Source organism: Vulpes lagopus, chromosome 9 (genome assembly GCF_018345385.1).
Source record: "Vulpes lagopus strain Blue_001 chromosome 9, ASM1834538v1, whole genome shotgun sequence".
In the NCBI taxonomy this organism is placed as follows: Eukaryota; Metazoa; Chordata; class Mammalia; order Carnivora; family Canidae; genus Vulpes; species Vulpes lagopus.
Genome location: NC_054832.1, coordinates 71,021,642 through 71,045,444, shown reverse-complemented (window position 1 = coordinate 71,045,444; position 23,803 = coordinate 71,021,642). Strand labels below are relative to the sequence as shown.

Here is a 23,803-nt window from a genome sequence, read left to right as displayed (position 1 = left end):
CTGGAATCACTCCAAAGAAGTGATGAAGTAAAGGCACGAAGGTCCAGATTTCTGAGAAACTGACTGCTGAGTCCTGCCTGATTGTCCTGTGTCCTTGCCCGACCCCCGAGGACACCTGCCCTCCCTCCTCGGGGACGGCCCTCCACAGACGCACGTGACTTAGAGCACCAAATACTTCGCTAAAAAACTGGACCTTCCCCCTGACCATATTCTCACCAACCCACCCCAAGTAAACTCCTGAAGAAAAATAGTTTCCTGTGCAGATTTCCCCACATGTATATATTTTTATGCTTAAAAAAATATTTCTGTTTCCAGGGGAGTTTAAGTGAATTTCACTTTTTTTTTTTCCTGACAGAAAAGTAAAACAAGATTATGTGTGGATGTAGTGCTAGTGGGAAGAGAATCAATAACTCTCAATGACTGCCTGGTTCCCGCATCCCTTTCTCCCCCCCAAAGGTCAGAGGAACCAGATATCAAACGCCAAAATTGGGAACTTGAAAAGGAAAATAATTATAGGGGCGCCTGGGTGGATGAGTGGGTAAAGCATCTGCCTTCCGCCCAGGTCATGATCCCAGGGTCCTGGGATCGAGCTCCTTGCTCAGTGGGGAACCTGCTTCTCCTTCTCCCTCTGCTCCTCCCCTGTTCATGCTCTCTCTCAAGTAAATAAAGAAAATCTTTTTTAAAAAAGGAAAATAATTAGAAATGAAAACCCTACTCAAATCACTGTTCAAGGTAGCTTTCTTGGGAAAAGCAAATGCAGCAAAGTGAACAATTGGTGGATCTGGATGAAAGTGGAGGTTGTTCACTCTGTTCTCTAACCTTTTTCTTAGCGTTTGAAATTCTGCAGAATAGCACATCAGGGAGGGGATCATGCTTTCTCCTCTAAGCTCTCCCTTCTCTTAGAAACTCGCTCACACAAACTTTCATTCTTAAAATTGTCCTTCTTTTAATCCATGATAAATTGGCTCCAGAGCTACCAAGTGGTGCATCTATATTCCAATTAACTTAACAGCAGATTGTTGCATAACTTTCACTGGGAAGTGGTTCTTTTGTAAATGGGGTTGAGGATACCAGACATTGTTGGTATATACTTTTTTCAAATAAAGGTGAGAATTATTTTTTTAAAGATTTTATTTATTTATTCATGAGAGACACAGAGAGGCAGAGACACAGGCAGAGTGAGAAGCAGGCTTCCTTTGGGGAGCCCGATGTGGGACTTGATCCCAGACCCCGGGATCATGACCTGAGACAAAGGCAGACACTCAACCACTGAGCCACTCAGGCATCCCTAAAGGTGGGAATTTTGTAAAAATATAGTAATGTTAAAGTTTATGAATATTTTAAATTTTTCTATTTTTGTTCATGGATATCCCTATAGATAAAGAAATGGACCTCATGGAATCTATGAGACCTAATCCATCTAGTTTGGAGAGCAGGGTCCATAATATTAAGTGTATACTGGTTAATTCAGTGACTACAGCATTTGCTGTGCAAACAGAAGATTTCCAGACCTTGGGCCTGCCCTGTAATTTGCTGTGCTACTTATTTAACACAATCATTCTCTTTTACCAGATGCCAGTTTGTCGCTAAAGTGAGAGCATAGACTAGAAGAATCGGAGCAGTTTTGACGCTCCATGAAACATCAATGCTGTTGTCTTGGTGTCCCTTTCTATGCCTAAGCCTCTGAACTGGGATAAGTCAAGATGATGTGGAGAAGGGACTGGTGAGTATGATACTGGCATTCAATTACCTACTAAATGAAATGAAGGCTGAAGTCTAAATCCCAACCACCTTAAAAATGTCTAAAACTGATCTTAGGAGGAACAGCCTGAAGTACCACAATGAATAAGTCCAAGCTATTGGGGAGGCAAAGGAATGCCTTCCAGTGTGGAGGAGAGCATAATCCAATATAGCAACATTGTATGTGATTACACAGTAGCTCCTCACAGGCTCACAGCTGAAGTCACTGCAAGGTGGGGTCCCAAGTATCCTGGTAACCCAGGACCAGCTGAGCATGGCCAGGTGATACTCCCGAAAGGTGGAGATTTTAGGACAGAAGTGACAACATGGATTTTGTTTACTGTGGCCTACCTTCAATGACCTGAGTTTAAAAAGACAGCCTGTCACTTGGACTTGACATAAGGTGAAAAACGCTGGCTCTGGAGTGGTAACAACTTGGATTCCAATGCTCTGCCATTTGCCAGCACTGTAACCTTGGGTCAGTGACTTAACCTTTCTCTCCTCTGTCATGTAGGGCTAATAGGAACAAGCACCTCACAGGACTGTTCTGAGGATCAAATGAGATTGTGCAAGTAGTGTTCAAGTTTGAATCTGGACTGCAGTAACCCTGAATACATTTAGCTACTAATATATCTCTTTTAGGCTTTACAACTTAATACATATTTGAAACTTTGCAACCACAGGGTCTGTTGCAAGTACTTTAGCTCTGCACCTGCATTGCAAGAGCAGCCCAAACAGGAACACAAATGGGCTGGGGCCCATGGTGCAGTAAAACTTCACTTGTAGACATGGAAATCTGAATTTCATGTAATTTTCATATGTCACAAAGTATTCTTTTGATTTTCTCACAACCATTTAAAGATGTAAAAAACCATTCTTAGCTTTCAACCCATTAAAAAAAAAAAAAAAAAGGTGGAGAGGCACTTTTGGCCTGCAGTTGTATCAATTGCCAACCCTTGCTCCATCAGAATAAAGGTGCAGTAATATGTATAGACACATCCACAATGCTTAGGGAACCACAATTAAAAATTTAGTTTAAAACAATTTGGTATAAAATGGAATTTTGTTCATCGTGCACCATATCTAAATAACTTTGATTTTCTTAGTATATAAAATAACCTACATAAGAGATAATTCCACGGTAATATTAAATAGCAAGATTAAGAATCTTCAATGACCTTTATGAAACATGGAGGAGATTTTTGAGTGAATGGATATTTTAATTTTTCTAAGAGATGAATAATGAACAAAATTGTTGCAATTGTCACTAGGTGAATACTTTAAACATTCTGAATATTTAAGAATTTAAAATACACACATTTATATTTTTATTTCTGAAACGTGAATCATTTCAAAATTATCAAATGTTACAATATTTTCTTAGTATTTGTATACAAGGAAAAAGGGAAAAATAATTTACATATAAATACATACATAAGAGGTGCCTGGTGGCTCAGTCAACAGTTGGACTCTTGATTTCAGCTCAGGTTGTGATCTCAGGGTCATGAGATCAAGCCCCGTGTGAGGCTCCACACTGGGTGTGGAGGCTGCTTGAGATTCTTTCTTTCCCTTTCCCTCTACTCTTCCTCCCCACCTGCAATGTGTGCTTGCTCTGTCCTTCTCTCTCTCTCTCAAAAAAAAATATATATACATACAGAAATATCAATAAAAATAGTATAGCTGATAACTCCAATGTTTAAAATATTTTACCAAAGCACTGTTATGCATAGTGGTTAAACACTACTATATAGCCTTCAATTATATTTCCTTCATCTACAAGTAATTTAAAGATAAAAAGTATTTAAATAAGGCAATTCTAGCTCCATTTAACAAACTCTTTGTATGTTTCATATTTAAGGCTTTCAAATGTCATTTTCATTTTAAAAGATATCACACAAGAGCTATGTTCTCTTTATTGATGCATGTTTCGTAGTACCAGAAAAAACTGCATTGTCTGAAAAAAATCTTCTCATTAATATAGAATCTTATGAAAATATAGACAAGATAGTTGCAACCTGATGTAGACATTAGAGTTTCCAGCAAAAATACATTAAAGGATAAAGAGAATATATTAAAACCATCTTTAATATTTTCAGAACATAAATGTCACCATTTGAAAAGCCCTAAACACCACATATAGGGAAAGCTGAAAAACATTTTCTTTTTATTAAAAAGCATGATAAAAATCATTTAAAATATCCTTTATAATATATATCTACATTTGACTGATAGGGAGTATGTTGGGCGTGGGCTTGGTTGTACTAGTAGCACATTCCCAAGTGTTAAGAGAGTCACTGACTTCTGGGTGTGCCTACCCACTCCTTTTCCTTTGAAAGGGCTAATAGTGCTCTAAGCTTCCTGCTTTCTTTAGAGAGACATGAAACTGTCACAGGTGCTGGACAATAAGAGGGCTATGTTCTAAAAAAGAAAAAAAAAGATGTATCTATTCAAAAAAACTCATGGTTTCACTAAAACGTGAATTTTTGCCTTTTTCATAATTAATGGGTGGTTTTTATAAAAATAAAGCTGTTTCCTTAGGGAAAAAAAAAAAAAAAAACTTTTGCCAATCAGAATATCTTCACTCTGGGGAAAAAAAAAAAACTAAGAATTTTTCCTCTGAAAATAATGAACTTTGCTGCCTGGTTAGATGAACATTCATGGACTTATTCAAATGAAAAGAAATTATTGTGCTTCTAGAATCTAGGTTTTTTCACTAGCACAGTCTGAGATAGCATCTGGAAACAGTCACCAAAATGTTAAGATTCAGAAGCAAGCGTCCATGTATAGAGCTGGACCCCTGGTAACTCAGTGCCACCACCACCAAAGGCCACTGTCCAAAGGGACAGATACATGATGGTGTTCTGCAGACTGATAACATCATCTCATGTCCTCTGCTTCCAATTATATGTTCACAAATGTTTGAATTTATATTTAAACTCGATATCATTTAATGGTGGTAAAATGCCTAAGCCTGCACGGGACTGGTCCAAAGGGGGACATTTGACTTGGCTCTCCACAAGCTCTAGTTCAAAATAGGAAAGCATCAGAATCAAAAACTGCTTGATTTCCTGGACAGCAAATAATCTTCCAGGACACATTGTCGCTCCTGACCCAAAAGGCATGTAGTAATACTTTAACTTGATTCCGTTACTATAGAAGGTGGTCTTTGTCTTCCCATTTTCATCAAGATACCGATCATATTTAAAAGTCTGCAATAAAAATACAAAGAAAACAAATCTATAAGCTAGTTTTAAAATGAATTTATCTGTTTCTTGATCTGGATGCTCCAAAGAGTAATTTTCTTTTTTAATCCAATCTATTGGTAATTTAGAAAATTCCCCACCTTGACTCAGAAGATAATAAGGAATAGGAACTTGACAAGAATGGATGGGAACAGAAAATGCTTTATAATACCTTCCATCCTGCATGGGTGACTAGTTCCTCCATTAGGCAGAACAAGAAGGAAGAGTTCAGATTAGAAACTAGAAGAGTCAGTATATTAGCCACTAATTTCCTGGATTTGGGAGCAGGCAGTTGTTAAGGAAAAAGAAAGGCTGCAGCTTTATTATCATGATTGTAAACAATCTAGCAGAGATGATATGAAGACAAGTATCACAAATTTTCAAATTCAGGCCATCAGCCAGGCTTTCCAAAATACATGAATATTGGACATTATTAAGAAGACAATGCTTATGGCTTCAATGGTTAAATCAGTTCTGCAATGGTATATTTCCTCTGTATTTTGCTTAAAGATTGATGGATTGATTTATTAGAGAGAGAAAGTGGATTGTGGAGGAAGGGACAGAGGAAGAAAGAGAGACATAATCTTAAACGGACTTCCGGCAAAGCACAGCACCCAACCCATGGGGCTTGATCTCATGACCCATGAGGTCAGGAACTGAGCCAAAACCAAGAGCCCAACATCTAACCAACTGAGTCACTCAGGCGCACCCTGGTAAATTTCCTTTTTATCTCCATCTGGGTAGACATCATCTGGATATTGAACTTTGATGAAAAGTCACTTACCAAAGGGTCTGGGTAGATTTCTGGATCTAAATGCACTAACTGCGGATAAAAAGCTATGATGTCATCTTTGCGGATGTTATAGGAACTGTCCTGGAGGTGCAAAGTAAAATCCTCTGTAGCAGTCCGGATGTTCAGGGAGGCACTGGAAAGCCTCAGAGACTCCTTGATGAGGCTATCTAGATATTTTTAAGGGAAGAAACAAGGGGAAGGAGGAAAGGAAGAACAAATCAATATTTAAAGGCTTCATAATATGGAGTCTGAAATACGACTAGCAGCCTATAACACAAGCTGGATAAACTAGGGGAAGCTGGCCTGATAAAACTTCCCCCAGTATTTTTTATTGCCGCTATGATGTAATCAATGATTCAGTTGTGTCTGAAGGTAGCTTTTAATCTGATAATCTGAGTTTATAATAATCATTTGATAAAGATATAATCTTTTGGTCATCAACAGCAACTAGACTTTTAAAATTTTATGGAAAAATAATCTTATTTCTGCGTGACACTGGACATCTAATACAATTAGAAAAATCAGTAAATCACTTTTATGTGAATTATTCAAAGTTTATTACTTGTGAGATTTAATATACTGATAACATTTGCATATAGAAATATTTTTCCAGATGTTTAATGCCACTTCAGTGTTTCCAAGAACCCATTTTTTTTTTCCAAGAACCCATTTTTATAATTACACTAACTGATGTTGTATGATAATGCTCTGGTGCCTGGTAAAGATGTAAAGGGACAAAAAGAATCACCCTGCAAATAGCTAAAATAGGCAAATCCAATAAGAAGGTCTAGCCTGACCTTCTGGCCCCTGTCCTTTTAACTATCATGTTTTAGGTGTTCATCATGTGATTGTGTGTAAAATCATAGCAAGTTAGCCCTTTATTTTACAAATGAGAACAGCAAGTCCCCCCCCTCCCCAAATGAAGTGATGTGTTTGGGGTCACCCATGGCAGGCAGAACCCAACATAGAACCTATGCTTCTGGGATCCCTGGGTGGCGCAGCGGTTTGGCGCCTGCCTTTGGCCCAGGGCGCGATCCTGGAGACCCGGGATCGAATCCCACATCAGGCTCCCGGTGCATGGAGCCTGCTTCTCACTCCGCCTGTGTCTCTGCCTCTCTCTCTCTCTCTCTGTGACTATCATAAATAAATAAAAAATTAAAAAAAAAAAAAAAAAAAAGAACCTATGCTTCTTGCCTCATGATCCTTTCCAGTAAGATCTGCTACCCCTAACAACACATACTGGTTTTTTTCCTCAAGAGAAAAATAACAAAAACAAAAAGAATACTCTTTATCACTATAAAAATAAAGTACTTTTATATTTCTATAAAACACAGAGAAGCAGAAATAAGGAATGTAAAATAGCCTTCAATCCCATCACTCAACCCAGGCAGCTAATTGTAGTTTCTTTTTTTTTTTTAAGATTTTATTTATTTATTCATGAGAGACAGAGAGAGAGAGAGAGGCAGAGACACAGGCAGAGGGAGAAGCAGGCTACACGCAGGGAGCCCAACGTGGGACTCAATCCTGTGTTTCCAGGGTCACGCCCTGGACTGAAGGTAGCACTAAACCACTGAGCCACCTGGGCTGCCCAAATTGTGGTTTCTTGATGGAACTTTTTCCTCCTTTATTTCATGAAAATGAGTAATATGCTCCCATTAATCATAACATTAGTGGTAAGAGTAATAAGAAATGAGATAGAGTAAGACAGGGCAGAGAAGCATTTGAGAATGTAGGGTCAGGAGTCCCACATTAACCCTGAATCTCATTCCACCATTCCAGCCCAGGTACAAACTTCACCTTTCAATGTCAATTTCCTGACCTATTCTATAGAAACTTGTCCCCAGTCATAGGATTACTGTGAGGATCAAACAGGACAACACATATGAAATACTTAGCTTAATGCTACCAGTAAGTGCATAATATAGATTGACGATTACTACTTGTGAGACACAGTAAATGAAATGGAACATAGTAAGCATACCTAGCACTGGCATGTCATTCAGTTGCGTTTGATTCAGACAAATAGGACTTCCATCAAGGCTGATTTTTTGGCCAGCATTCTCTAGTGTTTTATTCACTTCTTCAGTAGCTGCTTTCATTGCTTCAGGGCTCCTAACAAAGTGAGAAAAGAAAAGATATATATATATATATATAAATCATAGCAAGTTAGCCCTTGAAAAGAAAAGAAAAAAATATATATATATATAAATGTTTTCTATATCAAAAGATCTGCAAACAGATAGAAGTTTTCCTCTCCTTTTAACTAGGGGTCAAGATACCAGAGAAGATGGGGGAAAAGGACATTCCCCAATCACCTTTTACGTGTTTTGTAATTGTGTTTAAGTCCTTGGATATTAGCGAGAATTGTTGCCTTCAAAGGCTTTGCAACACAAAAGTAAAACTTTGGCCGTACTTTTATAAATAAATGTTTCTAATAAGGATTAAATGGTCAAATTTGACATGTACATAGCAGTTGAAAAGGAAAATTGCATGTACATAAAGTATCAACTAAATTGCAAATGGGTATCAAATTTACTCTTAAAATCCCATGATTTCAGGTAGAACAACAGCTTTTCCATTCATATTATAATTTCCTATTCTAACACTTTAACTTGTAAAATGAATGCTACTTCATTTTAGTACATGGACATTTACTGGATTCCAGTGCCATGGGAACGGATCTATATAACATGATTGCAGTAAATTCTCAGCAATGTTTGACTGATAAGTATCTGTCTGATTGTCATAAAATAGCTACTATTACCCTTATAATATTACATTGATGTTGTAACCTTACTGTAAATATATGAATTTATTCTAGATGGAGGTCTTTCAAGTAAAAACTTTGGAAGACATTTAACATTTGAGACAGATTAGTAATGGGTTTTTATAACTGAAATTGTTAATACATTTTTTTTTGAGACAGAGAGGGAGAGCGCGTGCATGCATGGACATGTGCATGGGATGGGAGGGGCCGAGGAAGAGAGAATCTTGAGTAGCCTTCATGCCCGGGGCAGAGCCTGATGTGATCTCACAACCCTGAGATCATGACCTGAGCTGAAATCAAGAGTTGGACGCTTAACCAACTGGGTCATCCAGGTGCCCTTAAGTATTTTTTATATTAAAGACATACGGTTACCAGCCATCAGTGGAAATTTGGCATTCCCAATGCTACAAAACAGTAATTTTGTGTCCATGTGACACTAAACACCCAATTTAACTGGAATAATTAAACCATTTGAATGTCCAATTCCCAACAGACTAACAGTTTTAAACCAAATCATGTAAAGTATATGTTACATATAGTGTTTTTGTTACATACATTTTTAAAGGCGAAATCTAGCTAAAGCCCATCAATAATAATCAATATTAATAGGATTGATCCATAGCTATCATAGTTGATCAAATAAACACTAAAACAGAAGTTACGAATGCAGTGGAAACAAACTGTTAATGCACAAAGGACTAAGGCATAAACTCCGCCCTCTCACTGTCTACAAATCAGAATCACTTAAATACATTTTTATGATTATGAAGACAGAATTCATCAACATAAGTAGGCATCATGAGGAACAGCCTGGGGTTGAAAGCAAGGGTTCTGGGCCCAGGCAGCCTGAACTGACCCTCCGCAGTGCATCCTTCACCCTGGAAAGTTCTCTGCTTCCACAAGATGTGTGTACTAGTCATAGTTGTTTATGCTTTTGTGAGGATTGGAAGAGCTGATACATATTAAACACTTAGAGAGTCAATGTCACATTCTTGATTGATAGCATGAGAAAGTACCATGACTCTATTTTCTTTTGTTAAAATAGTAGCTTTTCTACTTTCCATTAAAATAAAAAAATAAATGGATAAATTGCTAGTTACCTAATCATTTGAAATAAGCTCCAGAAGGTCGCTGGAATGGTGTTTGCTTGTGATGCCCAGAGGATAGCGAGGTGCGTCTTAGCCTTATCCATGTCATCTAAGGTGGAAAGCATGTCATTCAGAAACCTGACCAGTTCTGAGATGTGGTCTCTCTTTCCAAGGTTCTCATGCCTCAAGCCCTCTGCCAGCTTTTCCCTAGCGTGGTGTGCCGTCTTGAACACATGAATGGGGAGGCCTGCTACCAGAGCAGGAAAGATTTTGTCAAATTCCTTGAAGTGGTCAAGGTTATTCAGAATAAGTCCTTTTTGTGCATCTTGCCCTGTAAGATCTTTGCCAAAGAGAGTTAAATACCCAGCTTCAAACATCACTCGGTAACAGAAGGAATACATCCCTTCCGTCACCCAGGCAGGAGTCTTTGATTTAGATACCAGGGGACATCTCATGACAAGTTGGAGGTTTTCCATCATGGCTTCTGTGAGGGAATTCAAGGCATCGCCCTGCAGGGTTTTGATGAAAGTTTTATTTATATTTTCAGTGGTATTTCCATCACTCGGGTCAATGCTTCTGTGCCCAAATGCCTGAGAATACATGAAATGTGTGAAAAAAGAGATTAAACCTGTTACAGTGCTAGAAAATGGCTGAAAAACAGATTATATACTCTCAGGGTTCTCTACTTGTTAAAAGCAAGGCAGGAAAACCTACAATTTCATAGCACTCTTCAAATTAAATGGCCAAATCCTACACTTCCTGGAAGGCCAAGTTGAAATTCCAGCTCTTCGGTGAAACTTCCCTCAACCACACAAGTTGTCCATTTCTTACTTTTCTTATGCTACTGCATCTATTGGCATGTTAATTTGATACTAATCCAAATTTGTCTTAACCACCATGTCTTCCATATTTTTTGTAGATGAACTTTAACCAAGCTTTCATCTACTTAGAGCCGAGACCATGTCTAATATTTCCTTGCAGAGACTCACTAAATATACAGTTGCTTACCAAAATAAACAATTTTGTGGCCTAGGTGTGGTAAAACAATTATTCAGTGATAAGTTTCCACCACATGTGCTCTGGGAGTTATGTAGATGTCACTGACATGAAGGAGTTTGTACCTATTTTACTGATGGGGTGCCATCTGGCTCAGTAAAATATTTCATTTTTATTGCACTCTAGGTGATTAAGAAATAACAAATCTATACCTATTTTGACTTTTGAAACAGTTAGTGCCAAGAGGTTATGTCTAATTGGATTTATCGTGTTTCTAAGGATCTCCATGGAAGGGTAACTCTATTCAACATCTCTATTTTTAACTCTAAGTACAGCAAAATGCTAAGTAGACTGACATACTAAAAAGTAAAAAACAAGAAGAATGCTGTATAAATGAGAAACTGGTTACCTTTGCAGAAGTAGTAAAGTGAAACTTTTTCCAATCCAAGTATTTTCCATGGCACAACACTTTCTGGTATGACAAGGGATTTGTGATGAAGTGGACATAGTTTCCCATCAATCTGCAGGTAAAAACATGACCATATTTCCTTTGATTTGCCCTCAGGAACTCAAGAGGATTGGCACCAAATTTCAAAGCACATCCCAGGTATGGAATCAACCCATTCTCCAGCGGTGGTTCACCCATTTGTCTGTAAGACATAAACATATGATAGATGTAGGAAATTATATATTTTTTTATTTATACCTTTTAAACTTTTTAAAACTTTTACTACTGACTTCAAACTTCAAAACCCTACAGTTATAGTTTTTTTTTGTTGATGGGGCCCTGCTCTTTTCCTAAAATAATGAATTATATTAACCTAGTACGTTGATCAAAATAATTGCTAAATCCATCCATCCATCCATGCATTCCACAAACACTTACTGAATGTCGGCTGTGTGACTGTCCCTTTTCCCAATGATGAGGATAAAAAGGTCAAAAAGCCAACAAGATTCTTCCTCTCAGTACATTCTAGTGTTTATATTTTTCCCAGCCATCATTTGCCTATCTCAAAATGTTTTGATTATTTAAAGATCTAGAATACTGAATTGCAGGGAAGATGGCAAAATTGTGAAGTTTTCAAAATCTTCATAGTTTAAAGATTTTTTAAAAAGATTTTATTTATCTGTTGAGAGAGTGAGAGAGAGCATGGTTGGGGAGGGTAGTAGGCTCCCTACTGAGCAAGGAGCCTGCTGTGGGGCTGGATCCCATGACCCCAGGATCACAGCCTGAGCTGAAGGCAGGCAACTAACCACCACCCAGGTGCCCCAGTTTAATGCTATTATTATTCTATAATGATAGTTGAAGATAAGAAGAATCTCATTTGAGAAATTAGCTTATTATAAAATGAAATTAAGTAAAGTAAGTATTGATAGGATCATCAACTGTGATTCAGCATTCATGCTACTTGTTGTCTCTTTTTTATTGAAGTATAGTTGACACACAGTCCTTCATGCCATTTTAAATGTTTTTATTGAATAACATAAGCGTTAATTTTCCAACATAAACTCCTTCCCTCTGGACAGAACTACTTAGCATAAAATAATTAGTTTCACTTTATTAGTTCAATGATAAGTAAGGTTAACTAAGACTAGAAATTACCAGGCCTGAATTAAAATACCTTAGAGCGCGTGCGCATGCACGCACACACACACACACACACACGGACACACAAACTTGTAAAAGAGAGTCAACACATAGCAATCTTCGTAACTAAAGATATGCTGTGGGTAAGTCTATCTTTTGGAGGTTGACAACAGAATACTTACAAGCCCATCTCCCAAATGCTCTTTGAGCTCATCAGAAGGTAAATAAGTATTGGCTATGTATGTGACTCTATCTGTATTTCTTGTATTCTTGAACCAGTTATAAATAAATGACATATAAATAAAAGTGATGCTATATACATTTAGCAGTTTCCCAATTTACCATGGTTGATTATCATTAATGAGAAGAAGGTAATAGAAGGATCAAAGCAGGTCTGTGGCTCTTATCCAAACCTAGACTAAGTCTATACAGCACATAAGAACTAGCTGAGAAGAGAACATTCATTCAGTCAGAGCATCTATTTAATCCTTGTGCTACAGAAAAAACCCTTTCCACTGCAGATCCCACTTACCACTTGTATCCTTACTCATCCAGACTTCATCTTTAAATCCACCCAGAAACATACACAGAAACCTTATAAAATTTCTGTATAAGTTTGTACATTTTCGCATGATCATGGGTATGTCAATACTAAAACGGAATCACTAACATTCTATCTTTTCTTAGATATAATAAAATACCACTTTTATTTTTTTTAAGATTTTATTTATTCATGAGACACAAAGAGAGAAAGGCAGAGACATAGACAGAGGGAGAAGTAGGCTCTGTCAGGGAGCCCGATTCAGAACTCGATCTCAGGACCCCGGGATCATGACCTGAGTCAAAGGCAGATGCTCAATTTCTGAGCCACCCAGGCATCCCATAAACCACTTTAAATCTTTAAATTAGAGGCACCTGGGTAGCTCAGCAGTTGTGCATCTGCCTTTGACTCAGGTCATGATCCTGGGGTCCTGGGATTGAGTCCCACATCAGGCTTGGGGAGCCTGCTTTTCCCTCTGCCAATGTCTCTGCCTCTCTGTGTGTGTCTCTCATGAATAAATAAATAAAATATTTTTAAAAATACATCTCTAAATTACATTTTCAATTTAAAGCTTTTTAGGTTAAAAATGCTAGTGAGTGTTACAGAACACCAAATTTATTATATATAACAATGAAGGTAAAAGAACATTAAATGAATTAAAATGCAGTTTAAAGGTAAAACTTTCCTTACCTTCTCCTCATTCCAAAAATAAGCCATAAACAACAGCATACTGCTACAACAATCCCCCAGATCAAAGATATGGTCATCATTTTGCGAATCTAATGCAAAACTTTTAGAGAAGAGAATCTCTGAATAGAGAGGTAAAGATATCACTGAAGAGAGACTCCAGCTAGACTTTTATATAAGGTACGATCCTACATTTGAGTGACCAAAACAAACAATTAACCATTTGTTCATCCTATTAGAAAAAAAAAAATAACTGGCCTTGAACTAAGTCCACAGGTATCAGAAGAGGTTCCAAAACAATCAGAGACCTGCAATACTTGATAAGTTGAAGGTCTCTTAAACATATGCTGACTTAGCATTCAGAACTGGTAACAACAGCTAATATCTCAAGTTTAGTATGCTTATAAAAAGGACAAAATATAAAAGTGTTCAGGATGAACATATCAAATAGCAATGTAAAATATAATAACTTAAAGAAAATAAGCATACTTTATCATCAAGCTAATGGTTGGATCTTGTTACCTTTTGAAGAAGAAATCAATTTAAATGATTAACAAGAGACATGGTGGTTCAAGTTCAAAGTAAAGAGAACTAGGTGAAATGTTTCTGCTGCCTCATGTTTCAGTGCTTTTACAAAATCATAGATATTTTACTATATATAGTAACACATTACTTACCTAACATTCTCAAGAAAGTATCACATAAGTTCCTCTTCCAATTAAACAGTTTAAGCATCCATTTATCCATTTTTGCTAATTGAAAATATGTTTATTAATTTTTTGAATAGTTACAGTAATACAATTTCATTTCAAAAAATTGAAGACTAACTGAAACATGTCTCGGTAGAAAGTGAAAGTCAATTTATAATTAACTTCCCCTACTACTCGCCACTCAGAGTCGACAACTGTTAACTGTATGGTATGTATCCTTCTAAATTTTATTTCAATGTACGCATATACTTACTTGAGCATCTATTCTGTGCCAAGAATTCTTCAAAGGTATTTTTTAACAAAACGGACAAATTTCCTACTCTAATGGAGATTCTATTTCAGTAGATAGATACTAAAATATAGGTGCTATGAATAAAGTAAAACATGGTGTAGAGAGTATTGGGGATGAGAGCAACTTTAGAAATATGATATTCAGGGAAGAGCTCTTTGAGGAGGTGACATTTAAGATCTGAATGGCAAGAAGTGATTAAGTGAAAATCAGAAGGAAGAGAATTCTAGGAAGAGGAAACACCAAATGCAAAGGTCCTGAGTCAAGGATGAATTTGAAGTGTCTAAGAACCAGAAAAAAAGTAAGATAGATCAAAGCAGAGGCAGTAAGGGGAAACTTGGTTACAATATATAAGAGCTTGAGGTAGACAAGAGCTAGTTCATATACAGTGATGCTCTAGAGTAGGGAAAGACAGATTTTGGGGGGCAACAGGTCAAAATACAATCTTTAGCTCTGTAGATTGTTGTGTGTTGTCAAGTTGACAATTGAATGTAAAAGAATCTGAAGCTAGGAAAAAAAAACCAGGTTGGAAATAGACTTAAGTCTTTAGCATTTGGTTGGTTTTTAAAGCCAAAAGACCTGAAAAGATCACCAAGGGAGACAACAAAGCTCAGGAAAATAGAATAGAGTCCAACACCAAGCCACAAAGCACTCCATTTATTGAGGTCAGTAGGGGAGCAGGAAAAGAGAAGATAGGTAAGGAAGAACCAGAAAGAAAACCAAGAGAATATGGTGTCACAAAAAGCAAGAGGAGAATGCATTTGAAAATGAGTGATTAACTGTATCACATGCTTCTTTGAGGTCAAGAAAGATGACAAAGAAACCATGGATTTGACAACATAGATATAGTTGGTGAGTCATACTCAGAGATGGCTTATATTGAATACGTTTTTTGTTCTATGGCATTAAAAAATGAATACCACATTATGGACATTTCCTGTGAGAGGGAGAGGGAGAAAGGAAGAGAAAAAAATTTTTTTTACATATTGTATATGTCTCTTTACTTTTAATGTGTGTATAGTCTTCCATTGACTAAATCAATTAACTGACTCCCTACTGATGGACATTTGGTTTTTTTCCAGATTTTGGCCATAGAACCCATAGAATTATCTCACTTTTTTTTTTGCCTCCTTAAACAGAGACCACAAATCTGTGTGTGTGTGGGTATGTGTGTGTGTGTGTGTGTATAATTTATGATCATAATTATCAATATCAACCACTGTACAGCAGTATATAGATTTCTTGATTGACTTAGGCTTTTTTGGGGGGCTTTGTGCATGTTAAATGCATTTAGAGTGATGTGCTTTTTTGAATTATTCTGTTTTCTCTATGACTCTGAAAGCTAAACCTTTATAGGCAGGATATCACAGTTAGAGGAAGCACCAACCTACTATCTGAACAATTTAACGCCTTAGAGTCACCTCTCAAGCAAACAAATGAAAACAAAATACCTAGAGGAAACGGGGCATGGGACCTCTAAGTATCATCTTGCAACTTCCTGTGAATCTATAATTATGTGAAAATTAAAGATTTCCAAACAGTGAAGGGGAAATATGTTCACAACCCTGGGAAAACTTTTGTCTTCCCCACTACCTCTCAGAACCCTACAAACTCCTTTCAAATACAACCTAGTCAGTATTTATCTCAGTTTCCTTTACCCTGATCTATTCTTTTAACTCCTTCACTTACTATCCCTCTTCTATACAATACAAGCCCAGGAAATATACCCATACAATTTCTTTCAGTTGGCCGAGGGAAAGCAATGACTTGAATATCAGTACTCATATTTTTATTATATATGGTTTATGTGTTCCTTCTGAGGATGTCACTTCTTGTTGTCACATGTCCACAAATGGCATCATTACACCCCTAAATTCTGCTTCTAATCTGATGAGTGGGAATGGAGATGCTTGTTGCAGTTGTCAAAACTCTCAGTAGGCTTCATGGAAATACCTAAAAGATTCCCTGATGAAACAAGGGTATAAAGTTTCATGCATGGATTTTAGGAAAATCCCAGTGTGTTCAGCATGGTGTTCAGAGTACCAGGCATTAAATAAATGCTAGCTGAGTCGGAAAGTCCTTTTTTTGCTTTTTTATTCTCCACTGTTTCAAAATGTGAAGTTTTGTTTTCTCCCGTTCCCCTTCTCTCTGTCTCCAAACTCATATACTCACACTCACTCATGCACACACATTCATACGCAACCACACTTACACTGAGAATCTACTACTTGTGTCAGGCACTCAGCAAAACTGGGGATATAGTGGCAAACAAAGCAGCCATGAACCCTGATCCTGTGGGGTTTCCACTGCAGTGGGGGAAAGAGTAAGTGTCTTGATACACAAGGAAGGATGTTCTAGTTGCCAGTAGGCCCAGCATGATAAACTGGGTCTATCTAAAACTAGAGGTTATCTAAAACGTGAATCCCTCCATTGCCTGTCAATTTCCTCTTTCTTTGTAGAGTAGCATAAAGTACACGCTTACTGAGGTGCAGAGGAAACCCTTATTCTGTGCCTCAGAGAATATAGGGCTTGAGTCTAATACCCCATCACCACAAAGAGATGTATACAAAACAAGGAAATTCAAACTAGAGGAACAGAAAGTAAAAAAGAACAACTAGCGCTATCAGCTTAGGTAAACAGACGACACATTTAAGTGGTTTCTATTAAGAAATGCAGTAAACATAGTTTACATAGAACTTGCGCATCAGTAGGATTGCTTTAAATAAAATGAACTGTGAATGTGGCCAATTGAATCACACAATTTGTTTTCCATAATTTACAAGTCAGACCAGCTGTCTATGGTGAAACATAGATTGCCCGAATTAATGCAATGCTTTGCATTTTTTCAAGAGCATTTCAGTTCCCACGGATCAAGAATGCACATCCGATTCCTAATTCAGGGCAAGTCAGTGGGAAACCAAAGTAAAATGAGTTGGTGAAATTTTGTTATGATTAATTCAGGGCTTTTTCAATCACAATTAGGAAATAAGTCTATTCACATTTGATTCATATAATCTATTTTTCTTAGAAAATAAAAATCCCAATTATGTTATGGGAGAGATATAGAGTAACTGATTCCCAAATACAGTTTTGAATCTTAAACAAAAGGTGTTGAGGTTGTAAATGCTTAGTATATGCCCATTGAACAAATATAATTTGACCAGACTAGAAAATAAGAAAGTGTTGATAAGTCCTGTTTCAGACAATCATAACCGTTTTTACATTAGTTTTGAAGTTTTCACTTTTTAAAAACTTCTAACATACATTTTCCTACTTGAATAATCAGCTCAGTTGTGCAGAGCAGGCATTTAGCTCTTTTAATGATGAGAAAAGGGGTGCCTGGGTGGCTCAATTGGTTAAGTGTCCAACTTGATTTTGGCTCAATTCATGATCTCAGGGGCAGGAGATTGGACTCCACGCTCAGTTTAAGAGTCTTTCTTTCATCCTCTGCCTCTCCCTCATTCCCCCATGCTCTCTCTCTCTTTTTCTCTCCCTCTCTCTCAAATAAATGAATGAATCTTTTAAAAAATAAAAGAAATAAGAGGAAAAGGCTCCTGGGTGGCACAGTAGGTCAAAGGTCTGACTTTTGATTTTGGCGTAGGTCATGATCTTAGGTCATGATCTTAGGGTCGTGAGATCGAGCCCAGTTGGCGTCCCTGCTCAGTGGGGAATCTGCCTGAGATTCTCTCTCTCCCTCTGCCCCTCCCACAGAGCAAGTGCATTCATATGTACTCATGCTTTCTGTCTCTAAAATTAGTGAATAAATCTTTAAAAAGAACAGATAAGGAAATAGAAGTGTGAAGGTTTAGTGGCTAATGTTGCATAGCTTGTAATAGTTCAAATATTGGAGTGGTAGCTGGAATTAAATCCAAGTTTGCATTCTGACTCTGCCACCGATTAAGCATTTGTCTTTGAACAAGGTGCTCTCCTCTTCAAGCAAGAAAGCTCTTGCTTTCTTATCTGTAAAATAGGGATGATTATAGTACATGACTCAATATAGATGTCAAAGTGAAATATGGCAATGTGCATACAATGTTTAGCCCAGGGCTTGGCACAATCTGTGCCCTCAAATGTTTGTTGTAATTATTAAGTGGCAAATTTAGGATTACCCCAGATTTTTCTGAAGCTCAGCATTCCTCCTTTACAGCTCAGAACCTCTCAAGAAGTTCATTGCAACCAGAGGGCACCTAACTACGCATTTAGGAAAAAGTAAGCATGCCACCTACATATTCAGAAATAAGTTGATTCATCAAACATGTTTTGAACACTCAGTATGTAGAAGGTGCTATTAAGTAAGCAACGAGGGAAGGATGAACTGATCATTTAGCAAATACTTATTTCATGCATCCATTCATATTAACTTAGCACCTACTTTGTGCAAGGCACTTCTTAGGTGCTGAAGATACAGAGGTAGATAAGACACTCAAAGTCTCTGGCCTCAGGGGGATGCTGCCAATCATCAGGAGAACAAAGCCACTGATTGATTTCTGATAAAGAAAGCATTATCTCTATTACCACAGAAGGTCAGGCCACGCATTAGTGTTCTGTGCCGAGAGATGTTCACAGGCTTGCCTCATTTGATCCACTTGCCAGAAATAGGAGATGGACACTGTTGTCTCCCTTTGTAGATGACTCTATGCTACAAAGCTCCGGCTCCATGCCCCTGTGCAATACCTGTTCTGCTGCACTGTATCATAGGGAGAAGTCCTTTCTCTTAAGTTAAAGGCAGGCCCAAGGACCTAGAATCAAAAAAGGCTAAGTGCTGCCTTGCTTTTTTCATGGGTCTCACCTTAATCAGAACTTTCTGGAGCTTAATCCAGGAAGAGCAACTGGACAGTGAAAGAAGAGAAGCAATGAGTCACTGGACTCATTGGGCCCAACCAACCTAGCCAGGGAGGTAAGAGAGCTCAGGAAGAGAGAGAAAGCAGAGTGCAGCCAGAGAAGGAGGAAACTGATGCTTTTCCCATTTCTTTCCCCCTACTTTTTACTTGTTATGATTAGTACTATTATGAATATTCATGTCAAGTTTTTTGTATGAACTTGTTGGAAATTTCCTGGGTAGATAGCTAAGATTGGATTTCCTAGGTCATGTAGAACCTCCATATCTAACTTTTTGAACTACAAAACTGGCTTCCAAATGGCTGTATCATTTTACACTTCCAGTAGCAATGTACCAATTTTTCCTTGTCCTGGTCAATACTTATTATTGTCTGTCTTTTTTTGAGTATAGGGATCCTAGGGGTGTGAAGTAATATCTCATTATGGTTTTGATTTGCATTTCCTTAGTAACTAATGATGTTGAGCATCTATTTTTTTTTTTTTTGAGCATCTTTTTATGTGCTTATTGGCTCTTATTATTCTTCCTTGGAGAATGTCATTCAAATCCTTTGCTCATTTTTTAACTCAGTTATTTGTCTTTTTATTGATAGCTATTAGAATTCCTGCCATAATTTGGATACTCTACCTTTATCAGATATTATTTTTAAATATTTCCTCCCATCGTATAGCTTGTCTTATCAGTTTCTTGATAAGGTCTTTGGGTGCACAAAGTTTTTAAATTCTTTTTTTATAGATCTTACCTATTTATTCATGAGAGACATAGAGAGAGAGGCAGAGACATAGGCAGGGGGAGAAGCCTGATGCGGGACTCGATCCCAGGACCCCAGGATCACAACCTAAGCCAAAGGTAGATGCTCAACTGCTGAGCCACCCAGATTCCCCCCAAGGTTTTTGTTTTTGATGAAGTCCAATTTATCTATTTTTGTGTTGGTTACTTATACTGCTGGTGTTGTATCTAAGAAACATGGCCTAATTTAAGCTCATGAGGACATAACACCAGTTTTCTCCTAAGGGTTTTATAATTCTATCTCTTATATTTGTATCTTTGATTCATTTTGTGTTAATTTTTGTATATGGTGTGAGGCACAGAGTCCAACTTTGCTCCTTTTTGCATGTGGACATCCAATTGTTCCAGCACAATTTATGGGAAAGAATGTTTATTTTCGTGGAAATCTCTGGGTACTCTTGTTGAAAACTCTTTAACCATACATATAAGGGTTTATTTCTGGACTCTCAACCCTATATTCCATTGATCTTTGTGTTTGTCTTGGTGCCAGAACCTTAGAGTCTTAATTATTTTAGGCAGATAGTAAGTTTTGAAATTGAGGAGAATGAATTATCCCACTTCACTCTTTTTCAAGATCGTTTTGGATATTCTGGATCTCTTACATTTCCATATGAATTTGAGAATAAGGTTGTAAATTTCTACAAAAAAATGTAGTTGGGATTTTATTTTTATTTTATTTTTATTTTTATTTTTTTTGTAGTTGGGATTTTAATAGGGATTCCATTTATTCTGTAAGAACAATTTGGAGAGTATTGTCATCTTAACAATATTAAAGTCTTTCAATCCATGAAATGGATAAAAGTGTCTTCCCACTTATTTAGGTTCCTAATTTCCTTTGATGATGTTTTGTAAATGTTAGTATATAAATCTTGCACACGTTTGTTGATGTTAAATTTATTCTTGTTATTTTATTCTTACTGGTGCAGTTGTACAGGCGGTTGTTTTCTTAATTTCACTTACAGATTGTTCATTGCTAGTGTATGGAAATAAACTAATTTGGAGATGTTGATTTTGCATTCTATAACTTTGCTGAACTTGTTTATTCTAAAAAAAAATTATGGATTCTTTAGGATTTTCAATATAAAAGATCATGTCTTCTGAAAATGGAGGTAGTTTTTCTTTCAAATATGTATGTCTTTTATTTGCCCAAGTGCCCTGGATGTAATTTCTAATACTGTGTTGAATAGAAGTGGCAAGAGCAGATGTCCTTGTCTTGTTCCATATCTTTGAGGAAAAGCTTTGAGCTTTTCACCATTAAGTATGATATTAGCTGTGGTTTTTCATAGATACTTTTTATTGTGTTGAGGCAGTATCCTATTTCTAGGGGTTTTTAAAAATGATTTTATCATGAAAGGGTGTTAGACTTTTGTTAAACACTCTTTCTACATCTATTGAAATAATCACGTCATTTTTGTCCTTATTGCATTTATGGTATATTTCATTGATTAATTTTCATATGTTGAACCATCCTTGCATTGCTAGGATAAATCACATTTGTCAAAAATGTTTATGCTTTTTATATGTTGCTATATTCAGTTTGTTAGTATTTTGTTAAGGACTTTGCATCTATATTTTTAAAGAATACTGGCCTGTAGTTCATTTTACCTGTAATATCTTTATCTGATGTTGGGATCAGATAATACTGGATTCACAAAATGAACAAGGAAGTGATCCCTCTCTAATTGTTGGAGAATTTGTGAAGAGTTCATGTTATTTCTTGCTTAAATGTTTGGTAAAATGCACCAGTGAAGCTATCTGGTTTTGGGATTTTCTTTGTAGGAATTTAAAAAAATTTTAATGTCAGTCTTTTTTCTTGTTATAGGTCTATTTAGACTTTTTTATTCTTCTTGGGTTACTTTTGATAATCTGTGTTTTTCTGGGAATATCCATTTAATTTGGGTTATCTAATTTGTTTGTATACAATTGCTCTTAGCATTCCCTTATTTCTTTTCTCCTTTTTATTTCTGTAATGTTGGTAGTAATGTCCCCTCATGTATTCTTCATTTTAGAATTTGAGTCTTCTCTCTTTTTCTGTAAAGCTAGATAAAGTTTTATCAATTTCATTAATCTTTTCAAAGAACTAACTTTTGGTTTTGTTGATGGTCTATTGTTTTTCCATTCTCTATGTTATTTATTTCTGCTCTGATTTTTAATATTTCCTTCCTGCTGCTTGCTTTGTGTTTATCCTGCTTTTACTTTTCTAAGTTCTTAAGCTGAGAGTTTAAGTTATTTATTTGAGACCTTTTTAAAAAAATGTAAGTTTCTAAGCACTGCTTTTAGTGCATTAATTTTTAACATATTGTGGTTTTAATTTCACTCATCTCAAAGTATTTTCTACTTTCCTTTGTGTTTTCTTCTTTGATCTATTGGTTATTTAGAAGCATATTATTTAATTTTTATACATTTGTGAAGTCCGCAAATTTCTTTCAGTTATTGAATACTAATTTCATTCCATCATGAATAGAGAATATATGTTACATAATTTCAGTCTTTTAAATTTATTAAGACTTATTTTATGGTCTAATGCATATCTGTCAAAACAATGTTCCACTTATACTTAAGACTTTGTTTTCTGCTGTTATTGTGTGTATGTTCTGAATACGTCTATTGACTCTAGTTTGTTTATAATGTTGTTCAAGTTTTCTAGTTTCCTTTTGGCTTCTTATCTATTTGTTATTGGAAATTAAGTATTGAAGCCTCTATTACTGTTGAATTGGCTATTTCTCCCTTAAATTCTGTCAGTTTCACTTCATATATTTTAGAACTCTATTGTTAGGTGAGTATATATTTATAATTGTTATAATTTCTTGGCGAATTGATTCTTTTATCATTCTAGAATGTCTCTAGCAATAATGTCCTCTTACATTTGCTTGATTTTTCTCCTATTAATGTGCATTTTTAGGAAATATTAAACATGTTCCAACCATAGCACAAACCAGAAAGTAATATGAAAATAATTTAAATATTGTTTTAGAGTTCATTTTTTTTCCTAGCGTAAAATACATTCCTGATAGAAATCTGGCTCAGTTCCATGTTCAAAGTAGTTAATGCTCATATTGCTCTCTAGTGGACAGCCACGTACACTGACACTTTCTCTGTAGTGAAGGAAACCAGAAGAACCATGGAACCATGGAACCATGGACTAGAGCTTAGAAAGTAATGTATAAATCCAACCTACAGAAATGCAGCCAGTCTCCCACCCCACATTTTTGAGCCAGCAAAACCTGGACTTGGGGAAGCCTCCATTTTGTTGTTATAAGCCAAGGCCCTTGGATTTACAAAAGAAAACAGTAAGACCACTAGGGGCAGTGTAACCAAAACAAGTTGAGTTCAGTCCTTTGATGAGTCACAGAAACTATACCAGGTGAGTTGTCACACAAAGGAAAATTTATTTGCAAAAAATAAAGACATCATGGGGAATAACTTCTAAAGCTGTGACTCTCCAAGCAATGGCAAATGGATTTCTTTTGTTTAGGTTTAGGATGAATATTTGTTTTTATTTTATCTATTTATGTTTTTGAGAGAGAACACACAGCTGTGCACATATGAGAGCCGAGGGTGGTGGGGGGCAGAAGGAGAGGAAGAGAGAATTCTAAGCAGGCTCCATGCTCAGCAGGAGCCCAATGTGGAACTTGATCCCACAACCCTGAGTTCATGACCTGAGCTGAAACCCAGTCAGAATCCTAATGGGACATTCAGTGGCCGCCTGAGGAGATGGAACTACCATCCTGGAACC

At 36.7% G+C, this 23,803-nt stretch overlaps 1 protein-coding gene across 1 annotated transcript; it reads right to left on the bottom strand.

Annotated features, from left to right (window-relative positions):
* Window positions 1–3,331: 3,331 nt before the first annotated feature.
* LOC121498511 (cytochrome P450 7A1) lies at window positions 3,332–13,599 on the bottom strand. The gene is made up of 6 exons (XM_041768488.1): window positions 13,446–13,599; window positions 11,036–11,276; window positions 9,643–10,220; window positions 7,757–7,887; window positions 5,767–5,942; window positions 3,332–4,949 (listed from the first exon to the last, which is right to left on the bottom strand). The coding sequence occupies exons 1-6, from the start codon at window positions 13,523–13,525 to the stop codon at window positions 4,650–4,652; spliced, it is 1,506 nt and encodes a 501-aa protein (XP_041624422.1). The 5' UTR covers window positions 13,526–13,599; the 3' UTR covers window positions 3,332–4,649.
* Window positions 13,600–23,803: the final 10,204 nt, after the last annotated feature.

Excerpts from the sequence above, each read along its gene's own strand:
- LOC121498511 (XM_041768488.1), bottom strand. The coding sequence starts at position 13,525 with ATGATGACCATATCTTTGATCTGGGGGATTGTTGTAGCAGTATGCTGT. Across the intron at positions 7,888-9,642 it reads AGCTTATTTCAAATGATTAG|GAGCCCTGAAGCAATGAAAG; the intron begins GTAACTAGCAAT and ends TCACTTTGTTAG. Across the intron at positions 4,950-5,766 it reads AAATCTACCCAGACCCTTTG|ACTTTTAAATATGATCGGTA; the intron begins GTAAGTGACTTT and ends TTTTTATTGCAG.